Genomic DNA, 13041 nt, shown 5'->3' with positions numbered 1-13041 from the left:
CGGCGCCGTTGTTGCCTTTCCGCCACATTCGTAATGAGGCCCAATGTATAGTTCAACATCACTTAATCCCTCATGATTGGTTGGCACTTTCTTCCAACCTTCGACATTCGGCTCGTTAGCTGCACGTAAGCAACGAAACCCAGGTGCCGGAGGACAACGTCAGACAACTGCCTTTCTTAGCCAATTAGCCTACCATATCTCATCAGTTAAGCCTTAATCCAAGGCTTCTTCTTTGTAGTTGACATTGCTGGCCATTCTCTTCCTCCAAACTTCAACGGAAGTGAAGGTACATGGCTATCTTCGTCTGGAGCTTTATGAATAGGCCTCGTTTTCCGGTCTTACACCACGTGTGAGGAGACCGTGATTTTGTCCATTCTGTTCTTCTATTTAGTGCTATTTGATTCAATTATATTGGGTGCTATTACTCCTCTTGGCCTCTGGAGACTCGGTTGCTCTGTCTTGCATATGTTTTCTGCATCTTTAAATTTTTCAATACTTGGCACTCATAATTATTCACTTCTTTACTTAATCTAAGAGAAATATGTCTTATGCACATGGCTTATCCTCTTCAACTCCTTTCGTTCCTTGCAGTTACTTCTTGCTTTGGCATCCTTGATCCTGAGCCAAGCAAATACCCTTTGTTCCTTGCATGAATCTGTATTCCAGTGCCTTTCAGCTCTGCAGCATTGGTCTCTCTCCTCAAGGCTTCTCGCTGCCATCGTCCATTTTCTCAACACGGCTGCTTCACTCTCGTTATATTTCCTACTTCAGAAAAAATCTAAGTTGCAAACATGACCTTTTGTCTGTCTCTTGAGTCTGACTTACCACAGGTGGCTCTGCTGCTTTACACTATTATCCCTTTATAATCGACCCACACACTGTCATTATTTCCTCCCTTTATTAGAATAAGAGTTTAAAATGCAAAATTGAGGGTTTGGCAGACACAGATCTCTTCCTCATCACAAAGGCAGGAAACATGGTCAAAGGTGTACCCTGGATGACCATGCTGTGGTGGGTACACTGAGTAACTTGAGATGTGATTAAAGCCTTACTCTCTATTTTGGGTAACGTTCCTGTGTGCAGATTGATCAGAATGCTGCAAGGCTGATTCAGGGCATTTGGAAATGGGACAATATTGTGCCTCATTGCAAGCTTGGCTCTATTGCTGTCGTAAATCCACCAAAATACTGGCAACAGGAATTACCGTTATCACCTCTCGGTCCCATGGATTTACTGCAGGATTACTAGTGGTAGCAGGCAGTGTAAATCCCCATTTTTTTGGAGTCTGTAGGACTCCATGGAGATTTTGGCATAATTATAGCCAGCAGCGATTCCACACATTTTGCTGTTTTTTGTCAGCAAGGTAAACATTTTGCTGGAGGAAAATCCTCTGCCTTATCACCAAAATTGTTGTACGGGGTGCTGTAATGCGTCAGTAATGCAGTGGTAAGTTAGTTACCACTACATTACTGCTGTTATTTCCTGCACCGCTGTACTCGTAATGAAGACCAATGTCACACATCTTTGTAGGCCCCTATACTACCCACCTGTCAAAGTCAGAGTGTACTTTATGATTTGCCTTTTGTGCGATTACACCGTTAATAGCAAGCTTTGGTAAAGTTTGCCTGTAGGATTCTCTCGGTTATCTAGTATAAACGTTCGGGGAAGGTGATTGTACATTTTTTTCCTTTTGTGTAGAAAATGTAAAGACTATTGGTAACCTGTAATTAATTTTATTGCCATGATTTGTAAAACACTGTACTGAATAAGTGGTAATTTTAAAATATATGAATAGTGTGAACATGCCTTCCTTCAATAAAGCAAAAACTGTTGGCTGCGCCATTTCTGGTTGACACTTTTGCCGCAGCTTCAGAAGTATTATAACAAAATAATGCATTCAGTAGAAATTGGTGTTTTCATGTGAATTGCACTGGGACAACATATCTTCAACCAGTGATAGTACTTCAATCGAAGAATTAAATACAGTAGAAACATGAAAAATGTAACTATGCTGTAAAGCCAGAAACATATTTTGCATGTGATTTGCAATATTCAGTATTGGAATGTAATGTAATGTATTTTGTTTTCTATTTTAGGAACCAAAGAAAATGCAAAAGTGAAGGAAACTCTCCAAAAGATATGGGCCACGCTAGAGCAAAATATAGAGAATTACGGTGTTGCTCTCTTGAGGTAGTTTTTGTTTTATGTTTTTATGATTCCCAAACACTGACATACACAATGACAAAGTCATGAGCTCTTTTACTATATTTTTTGTATTTTGTCTTTGATAATCTGTAAAGTACAATGTAGAACGTCCCAGGATACATTTGTTGTGGAATTTACTTTTTGTGTTAGAAAATTGTTAATTTTGTAAAAACCTCCCCTTCATAAATTCACTTGGCAACCCAGGCAGTAACAGTTGGTCAGGTTTATTTGCATACAGCTGTGCACATTCACAGGCCGATTCATGGAATTAATGTGCGCTGAAATTTTCGGCGCAAGAGTGCAAAGGCGTGCGAATCGCAGTGCCAGTGCGAAAAACGCAGCGAAACCCACGCACAGCGATTCATGGAAGTCCGTGCGTGAGGAAATCCCAGGATGTGTGCCAAAATACTGCATGGCGCATGCTGGCGCACACGTCTTCAAAGCGCGTGCGCTAAGCGCACAGCGAAAGCGCACATAGCGCGGCGCACACAACAAAAGTAGGCATACCACGGGGCGTGACACGCCGAATGGGGAACAACGCGTGAAAATTAGGGCGTCACGGGGGAAGTACAGGAGGCAAGTGCGCGGAACGCCCACACGCTCGCCTACAACTATTCTTGGAATCGAATAGGGCAAACCAGCGCACGGGCCTAAACACGTCCACCACACAAAGGCAGGCGGTAGCGTCCCTGCGCATGAAAGAAATGTGCGCCAAAATGTGCGCTAACAAAAAGGACGTATATACAGCCATGATGAATGTCCCATACTGTAGCCCTCTCGGACAAATGACGTGCAAAGGGGTACGCGACAAACACTGACACCCGCTGTGTGAAAAATAGCGTGTGCGTGTATTTCGGGGGTGTGCGGGAAGTTTCACACGCGATAGGCCTTGGGCGAGCGGGGTACGTGTATATCAGGGGTTCGCGTGAAGTTTCACACGCGATTGGCCTTGGGCGAGCGGGGTACGTGTAAATCTGGGGTGCGCGGGAAGTTTCACACGCGATTGGCCTGGGTACGTGTATTTCAGGGGTGCGCGGGAAGTTTCACACGCGATTGGCCATGGGCGAGCGGGGTACGTGTAAATCTGGGGTGCGTGGGAAGTTTCACACGCGATTTTGCTGTCAGAGCGGGGAACGTGTATTTCGGGGGTGTGCGGGGAGTTCTACACGTGAATTGGCAGTGTGGGTCCCCCCAGGTGTCCCCTCTACCCCCTCCACGACCCCTGCAGGCAGCCAACACCACAGGGGACTACCCTGCACCCCTGGTCATGTCCCGCAGGCAGCCCATCCACCATGGGCATGCCCCCCAGCCAAGGCACATGTCACCTTGCAATATGATCAACAACTCATATCCCCCTGCACCCCCACCCCCCAGCAGTCAGGGGCACCTGCCAGCAGGCCCCCACTCATGTCCCCCAGCACCCCCACCCCCCAGCAGTGCAGGGCACCTGCCAGCAGGCCCCCACTCATGTCCCCTTGCACCCCCACACCCCAGCAGTGCAGGGGCACCTGCCAGCAGGCCCCCACTCATGTCCCCCTGCACCCCCACACCCCAGCAGTGCAGGGCACCTGCCAGCAGGCCCCCACTCATGTCCCCCAGCACCCCCACCCCCCAGCAGTCAGGGGCACCTGCCAGCAGGCCCTCACTCATGTCCCACTCATGTCCCCCAGCACCCCCACCCCCCAGCAGTGAAATGGAGAATCCATGACACAAACCAAAAGTCTACTATATACATCAACACATGTCCCCACACGAAGGCAGGCGGTAGCGTCCCTGCGCATCAAAAAAATGAGCGCTATCAAAAAGCACGTATATACAGCTCTGATGAATTTCCCATACTGTGGCCCTCCAGGACAAATGACATGCAAAGGGGTGCACGACAAACACGGACACCCGCTGTGTCAACAATAGCGTGTATTTCGTGGGTGCGCAGGAAGTTTCACCTGGGCGAGCGGGGTACGTGTACTTCAGGGGCTCGTGGGAAGTTGGGCTCGCGGGAAGTTGGGCTCGCGTGAAGTTTTACACGTGATTGGGCCTGTGCGAGCGGGGTACGTGTAAATCTGTGGTGGGCGGGGAAGTACAGGAGGAAAATGTGCGGAACGCCCACACGCACGCGCCAAAAGACGCGCTAATCTGGAAACACGTACGCCAGCAGGAAGCAGGCGTACGTGTACCCGGGCAGCATAAAAGTGCGCGCAAACAACAAGCAAGCTCAGACGCCAGGATGAACATACCATTCCTAGCAGCAGTGGTTGTGGGATACCGCAGGAGGAGGAGGAGGAGGATAGTCAGGCCCAGAATTTTCACACCCAGAACCAGCCTTTTTGGCATGCCTGATGACCAGGTGTATGGGAGGTACAGGTTTCCACCTCACATAATACTCGACCTGGTCAGTGAGTGGGAGGATGACCTCACATCACCCACCCTCTGCTCCCAAGCACTCAGCCCCCTGGAGAAGGTCCTCAATGTACTGCACTTTTTGGCCACCGGATCATTTCAGCAGACAAGGGCCATAGTGGGCGGGGTGTCTCAGGAAACACACAGTCACGCTGCCTACACCAGGTCTTGACCATCATGACTGCACGCCCATCAGTGCGCAGGCACATATACCTGCCCAGAACACCTGCAGAAAGGCAGGCTGTCGTCCAGGATTTCTACAGGGTGGCACAATTCCCCAAAGTCCTAGGTGCCATTGATTGCACCCATGTGGCCCTACGTCCCCTCAGGGGATCAGAGCACATCTATAGAAACTGCAAGCACTGGCATTCCATCAACGTGCAGGTAGTATGGGATGCCAAGGGAATCATCACCTCAGTATATGCCAACTATCCAGGGTCCACCCACAACAGTTTCATTTACAGAATGTCAACCCTAAACCGGGACCTAGAAGCTGGGCAGCATGGCGATACATGGTTGCTTGGTGAGTATAAATGCCACAGCACATGCATGCATGCCAGATACTGAGTAATGTCACAACCTCACTAATGATACCCATCACCACCTCCCCAGGGGACAGTGCCTACCCTCTGAGCACCCACATAATGACGCCAATTCGGAACCCCACCACGCTACCCGAGGTAAGATACAACACAGCCCATATTGCAACCCGGGGCATAGTGGAGCGCACATTCGGAGTGCTCAAGTCACGCTTTCGCTCCCTTGACCGTTCTGGTGGGCAGCTGTTATACGCTCCCCCAGTAGTGTGCAGGATCATAGTGGCAGCATGTGTCCTGCACAACGCTGCAACACGCCGGGGCCTGCCCGTGGACATGGTGGTGCCCCCACATCCCCAACCACATGCACGCCCGCTGCGCATGGGAGGGGAAAAGGCACGGGGTGAGGCAGCCCGAACACAGCTGGTGGCTAATTACTTCACTTAGAAACACACCCCTGTGGAGTGCACACAGCCCTGCCACATACCAGCTGACAATCAATGATGATGACATGAGGGACAGTCAACTGTCACAACCATGCCATCCTGAGATTGGTCACCTGGAAGTGTCACAATGTGTGCATCCCTACCTACAGAAACACCACCAATGCTGTGTCATCAAAAGACACATATGCTGCTAAATGCATGACCCCCTTGCAAAATACAATATGAGAACAGTGCCATGTCACCCAACCCCTCCCCAGCACCGCCACCCAACACACCATGGCATGTCATGCTATGTGAGAGCAAACAAAGCAATCCCAAAAACCTGACAAGTGTCACAAAGTACAGTGTCCCTAATGGAAACTGGCCACACACAATATGCTCCTAGTAATGTTGAACTAACAACACACATGACCAAATACTTACCAACTAAACAATGCATCTAGACAACTTCAAACATTACTAAAACATGACAGTACTAAGTTAAAGTAGTCGTAGTCATACAACCTGAATATGCCACCACATCGCCCCCTTCAAACTGTAGTCTTACAGCCTTCAAAATTGGTCTGTGTACTGCATACAACATGAACTCCATCTCCAAAGTAGACGGCCTTGTGAAGACATGAGGAATGAACCTGCAAATTCAGAGGGAGACATGGAAGCAAAATCATACATTGATACACCATGCAGTGTACAATACAACAACAATATACACAAGGAATGTCTACACAGTATTGACTACAGTCTGCCCACACAGCTCATGGGAGCCCAACGTCACCGTGTACATCACTGTCACTTGGTCACACCCTTTGCAAGCCCATGGAAACGGGAAGCAGAAGGGTTGTGTGTCTCATGAACCCAAGCATCTAACCCAAAAGGACAAGCCTGCATGTGCCCAGCCGGAATACAGTGGATGCCCACGCGAGCCACACAAGGCAACACACTGTCAAATAATTAAAAAAAAAATCAAAAATGGCCATGTGGGGGCCGGGGGTGGAGGGAGGCCTCCCAGGAGGTCCGAGGACAGGGTGCGCACCAACAGCCACCTGTGTGGATGTTGGGAAAAAAAACACCTCCATGGGCTCATGGCCTGCACGGCTATGCCAATGTGGGAGAACTGCTGCCGTCGCTCTCATGACCCTCTGCTGCTGCATCAGGAGGTGGTGGTGCTATGGGAGGCAGCCCACGCAAAGCCCTGGTATGGTCCTCCATGGCAGCAAGCATGCGGGTGTGGAAGGTCTCCTTCTGGAGGATTATAGTGCGGAGATCTCCATGCAACACCTGACGTGATGCCTGGATCTCCTCCCGAGTTGCCTGCATCTCAGCTGAGAGCGTACTTGTGAGGTGCTCCAGCCGCTGTTCTGCCCTAAAATTAGCGGAAGTCTCAAGCTCAAGAAGAGTCTGCCTGAGGTTATGGAGTTCTGCACTCAGGGCTTCCCTGTGGGCCTGGGACTCTATTGAGATGGATTGGCGCAGAGTCTCCAGTGCCGCCCGTCGGTCCCTGTTGGACGCCAACATGTCTTCCCTGTGTGATTGGCAAATGGAGTCTGTTGCCTGCTGTAGTTGCTCCATCTGCCTTTCAGGGGGGGATAATGGAAGTGGCCACCCTCTCCATTGCCTGAGCCATCCTTTCAACTGATGCTGACTGTTGGGTTGCCATAGCGTACATGGAGTTCTCCCATACGCTATTGCCTGGTGGTGTACGGCTACCGCGTCGACGGGCACCACACCTGTTTGGGGCAAAGCGATGTGCACCTTGCTGTGCTGGCACCGCCTTAGGCTGCAGGACTGCATTCCCCTACTGATCTGCTGGCCCAGGAACAGGATCAGATGCTGTGGAGTGTGACCCTGAATCCGTAACCACCAAAGGCACCTCTACCAACACTGACATCCCCTTAGAGGGATCTACCCCTGGTGCAGGTGGGTTGGCCAGAACAGAATCCCTGCCAGAAACACTTACCTGTGACGGCACATAGGTCTCATCATCCGAATCAGCACCTGAATAGAGGTCTGGGGAGGTGCACCCAGAGACACCCCTGGAAAGTATGGTCTGCAGGAGGATTGGGTTCTCACCCACCACCACACCACGTCCCCCGCTGGTGCCCGGTCGTGCCTGGGATTCCTCTCGAGTCTGCACCATCTCCTCAACCTCAACAGCATCAAGTGCGTCATCCCCTGCAAAAACATGAAAGAGAAAAAATGGAAACAGGCATTAGCACCATAGCACACAAATAGGCCTGTCAAGCTACAGAACCAGTACATGATTCACACATGTCCCACATGACTATAACCCTCCCATGCCTGCACTGTCACTGAGTAGTAAGGGGAGGCAAAAGCCAGACATTGATGACACCAATATGGGAGAGCAACACATTTCCTGCATGCTGTGTAGCACTGCCATCACACATTGGCCTGTGAGTGGCATGTCCAATACACATACATGACACATGGCAGCACACAGATGGCATTTAGCATAGCCATGGTACATTTGACAAGTACAGCCATATGTCAGTGATTGAGTACTGTCACCCATCCATGTCAGATGGACATGATGACATGAAAAATGCCGCATACTAGGACTGAGTACACATGTGCCATTCACTGCAACACATGCAAGGTACAAGAATACAGTAATAGTTGGCTGATCTTTTTTTTGTCACATTGACATCGCAGGAAACATCTGTCATTTTCCACATGCAAACAGGCACTCATCTAAACATTTGTGCTGGCCAATACTCCATCAGCCTGAATGGTGTCATTGTGTACATAACCAGGTAAAGCATTGCCCCAGTGTGGCCAGTAAACAATGACCGAAGCATATCACATATGTCACAATATGGTTGATAAATGTCTAGCAAAAAAGGGCAGAGTGGAAAATATTATCCTGAAGGCACACTTACAAATTCTGACCAATGTAGTTGCAAGATGGCAGTACAAGGTCAATTGCACAATTGTGGACCTAATATGATACTGTGGGCAGAAGGGATGCAGTCCTAGCCAAATACAAGGCACGTGATCCCATGTGAGGAAGGAAATGGGTGACCCATAACACTCTGGAGTACACACCCTCACCTGGCACTCAATCAGAACCCGTCACCAAAAATACATACACATGCACTACACACACACACACGCATGGGCACTCACCGGACAATGCTTCGTAATCAGGTAGTTCTCCCACACCTCGGATCTGTTCCTCATGTTCAGTGAGTTTGTTGTCCTCTTGTGGAGACCCACCGCCAGTCACCAGAGTAGCGGCATGATTTGAGGCCAGCTTGTCCTTTGCTCTGCGTTTCAGGTCGTTCCACCGCTTGTAGCAATCATCAGCTGAGCGCCTCACAAATCCAAGGGCACTTATGTGGTCGGCGATGGTCTGCCAGTTTACCTTACGTTGACCAGGTGTGGTCTTGGACCCTGCAGTCACCACCATTTCGTGGCTATGTTGCGACACATAGCTCACAAGTGCATTAAGCTCCGCGTCATTAAAGAAAGGCTTCCTTGACGTGCCGGAGTGTGTAGACGTGCCTGGGGTCTCAACCTGTCGTGCCAGAGCACCCTTCTTCCTCTTTTTAGAAGGTGGAGCGGAGCCAGAGTGGCTAACGCCGCTCTTGTCAGTAGGGGCAGAATCACCGGTGGACTCGGTTGTTGGAGTGTGCGAATGCACATTGACCATAGGACTTGGTGCAGGCATTGTCTGAAGTGTGATGTTGGCAGGGGGAACATCAGTATGATGGACCAGGACCGACACTGTCATGGCTGGGAGAGTCAGAGCTGGGGCGGATGGAGCTGCAGCTGCCCCTGCAGCCTCACCACCCTGCATACTTGGGGCAGCAGATGACATAGCTGCCCCAGATCCACGTGCCTTGGTGACAACAACTTACACCGCCACACGTGGCCTAGACTTGCTGACCTGGAAGTCAACCAGGGAGTCATCCTGTGCCAGGTCAGGTGCCACAATGGGCTGGTCCAACAGGGGCTGAGCTGGGATGGTCTCAGCCACGTTTCTCTCAACCATGGGGGGGGCATGGGTGTCCCTGATTGGTCCTCCACACATGGGGGTCTAGGGGCACCCTGCAAATCCTGGCTACATCCCCTACCGAGCCCACCATGTCCACCTTTTGAAGGTCGGCCACCTTTGCCTCCCTTACCGCTTGGTTGCCTCCCAGCCATGGCACTGATGTTGTTGTGCATATGGGAGGAGCAGTAAACTATTGTCCTGGGCAATTGGGGGTCAAAGGGGTAGGGTACTAGATGGAATTGGCACCCTAGTGCTCTAACAAGGCTGTCTGTGACCCCTGGGGGAAGATGACGGGTCACGCAACGCAGAGGCAGCCCAAAACCAAAAATAAACGTGCACGCAACCCCTCGTAGACCACGTGCGTGGAAAAATGAACCCGCACTACGCTGTGGCACCCAGAAACACAAAAATAAGCGTACGCGTAATACATGCAGCCTACAATGACCTCTGAAGGGGAGTGCGACACACGGGGCAAGCACAGTTGCTAAGTACGTGCGGAACTCACCGTCTGCCTGGAATAAGAACGTGGAAAAACGCGTGTGTGCGCGTTGGCAACACCCCCGCCAAAAGAAGAATTGTACGCTGTCTGAGGAGACAGGACAAAATGAGAAGTGAACACTGTTTGAGGAAACAGGCCCAAAAAAAGTAGAAAAATGAAAACTGTCAGAGGTAACAGGGAGTACGAACTTGAAACGCTGTGAAGTAATCGCGTGTGAACCTACAAGAAGTACAAAATTTACCCACTCGCTCTCCACGAAAAGCACGTACAAGAAAATGGCGTTCTACACGTACCTTTTAAAGCAGCCCACACGTACACATCACTTACGCGTGTACGCGTTCTTTCCTCCAATTACACGCGCTGACACTCGGACGTGCAGCTTTTCCACGTGTGCTCTGTCATCACGTGCTATGAGGGAAACACCCGCGCGTGTCACGTCACAGACACGCTTACGCGCTAAGGGCCTTTGGTCCATTGAAATCGCTTACGTGCGCTGACGCGCTTATGCGCTAAGGGCTTTTCCTCGAATTACACACTGACGTGCAAGATTTTCATGTGCCAAATCACTCCGTATCAAGCTGGCCACGCGTTCACACACGGAAGACCACGCTCCTGCCCAGAAGGCCGAATTACTGCCCCCCAGAGCCCCGAGCACGCTCCCACCTGCCATCTGCTGCTGCTTGATTGCCTGCTGCCCACGTTCCCTGCCATTTGCTGCCTGCACGTCAGCCCGGGGTGCTGTTGCTGTGACCACCCCTGCTGGAACCGAAGACTCCCGACTGCTATTCCATCGCTCCACAGCCCAGCCCCAGGACCCAGTTGCCCACCCACTCCTGCCTCTTGGGTTGCCATGTCGGGCACTACACCATCTGGCACCACTGGCAACCCCCAACCAGAGAGGCAGAGGGCCACCAGCTTCACTGCCACCCAAGTTGGTGTCCTGGTGGAGCATGTCCTGGGGCATTATGATGCCCTCTTCGGAACATCACGCGCCAACAAGGAAGGACGGGAGAGGATCTGGGACGACGTAGTGGTTGCCATCAACGCGGAGGGGGTGGCAACTCGCGACATCATATGAGAAAAAGTTGGATGAACACATCTAGCTAGGTCCGGCGCTCTCCGTTGGAGCTCTTCTGGAGCTCACTGTTCAGATTGTGTTTGTTTTCGTGTTTAATAAGCTTAGAGTTCATCGCTCATGGATATCTAAAATCGTATTTAGAGCCACTTTAGAAAATTTTCGAGAGTATAATCCTGAATCTGAGGAGCATCAACAGCTGGGTGTTTTGCTAAATAAGAAGCAGACTTGTTTCATTTTGTGTACGGTTGTTTTAATGCCAATGCATTTCGAAGTGTATCTCCTTCTTCAGGGCGTTAACCATACCACTTATTGTAAATTCTTAAATAATTATAATACGAGAATAAATTAAAATGTTTCAATCCACATCATGAGAAAATTCCAAATCAAAACAAGATTATAATTCCAATCAATAGTTTGAGAGTAAATAACCAATATTCACATAGTTCACCATAGTTGAGTACACAAATCAACAAATACATAAAGTGAATAATTGAAAAACATACATACCAAGTAAAGGTAATTCATTAAAGATGGAAGATTAGATGGTAGGGGGGAAGAAAACAACAACAACATGGAGCCCTTGTTAGGTAAAAGTAGGTACATGTTTGCGCACATTCATTTCTAAATCCAAAATGAATCCCATACATGACTATCATGTTTACAAAATTACCTTAATCATTTTCCTGTGGTGTCTAGCACCCTTCTTTAAAGAACAACTTCTTGCGTACAGCACTCCAGCCATCTGTATTCTAAATTTAAAGAAAAGTAATACTAACAATGATGTATACTGTAATCATTGTTCTATATGTATACAAACGTTATACCTAATTCTTCTTAATTGTGGGGCACAGACTCACCCGTAATGTTGATTAAAAGTCTGGATGAGCTTCTGTCTAACACTTCACTCGCGCTCTGCCTGTGTTGCATATACGCTGGTCCACGGGGAGCCGCGTTCCAAGCAAAAAAGGTGAAAAATGGCTTCTAAGTGGTTGCTGAGGTAACCACGTACATTGTGCGTGGTCACCTGACCACTATTCAGTACTACGTCGTCACGCGTCCCATGTTTCCTTGGAAACCAGGAAGTCGGACGAAAAAGTGCCGGCGCATACTGCACTGCTGTCAGGTATTTCAAATAACCTGCGACATCAAGCACGTCAAGAAGCGCTGGGAGGACAAGGCCCGGCGCCTTCCATCCAGATGAGGGTCCTGGAACGCGTAGGCTCAGCGCTTTACACCCAGATCCTTCTGAGGCAGACCCGTCTGGAGTTGAGCGGTAAGTGGCCAAGCATTGCTGTTTGAGACAGGGCATGTTGCAGTGTGCTGGTAGTCTGATGCTTACCTGTATGTGTGACATAGGCCATGTATGGATGTGTGTGTGTGCAGGGACATCATGGTCATGCATGTGAGACCAGTTATGTGTGAGCCACATGGTTGGTGCATGTGTTTTAAAGCAACATGGGGAGCTCTATGTGGAATGCACACATGAATGCATGGCTATCTCTGTTCCTGGACATGGAGGGGGGGTGAGGAATGGGTGCTGATGTCATGTACATGTATGGTGCACATGTGTGTGTGTGTGTTTGCCTGAGAAGTGTGTGTGTGACTTTGAAACGCCATGGATGCATGTGACTTTGAAGGCAACATCTTGGTTTACAGGGGCCCTTCTACATGGATGTTGATGTTGATTGCAGGCGCCCGGACTGTTTCTGCATGTGTGTTGTGTGCATTCACCCATGTGTTGTGGAATGACAGGATGGAAGTGACATTTGACAGTGCCACTCATGTGTTATTGCTTCCTGTCTAGGGTATTTTGTACTGTACCCTGATGCTTGTGTTCTATGTCTCCCTCTACGCAGCGTCAAGTA

The 13041-nt window shown here is 49.7% G+C and overlaps 1 protein-coding gene across 2 annotated transcripts in view; it reads left to right on the top strand.

The window, feature by feature from the left end:
• The window catches only part of ADGB (androglobin), a 2161023-nt gene that overhangs the window by 1302636 nt on the left and 845346 nt on the right, over window positions 1–13041 (top strand). For both annotated transcript variants that reach the window (XM_069606692.1, XM_069606693.1), the window contains one exon: window positions 2097–2190. In XM_069606692.1, the coding sequence (XP_069462793.1) occupies window positions 2097–2190 (94 nt within the window). The remainder of the gene's footprint in view (window positions 1–2096; window positions 2191–13041) is intronic.

Source organism: Ambystoma mexicanum, chromosome 4p (genome assembly GCF_040938575.1).
Source record: "Ambystoma mexicanum isolate Mex_15411 chromosome 4p, UKY_AmexF1_1, whole genome shotgun sequence".
Classification (NCBI taxonomy): Eukaryota; Metazoa; Chordata; class Amphibia; order Caudata; family Ambystomatidae; genus Ambystoma; species Ambystoma mexicanum.
Note: the sequence above shows the minus strand (reverse complement) of the source record. Positions and strands in the feature narration are given on the sequence as shown.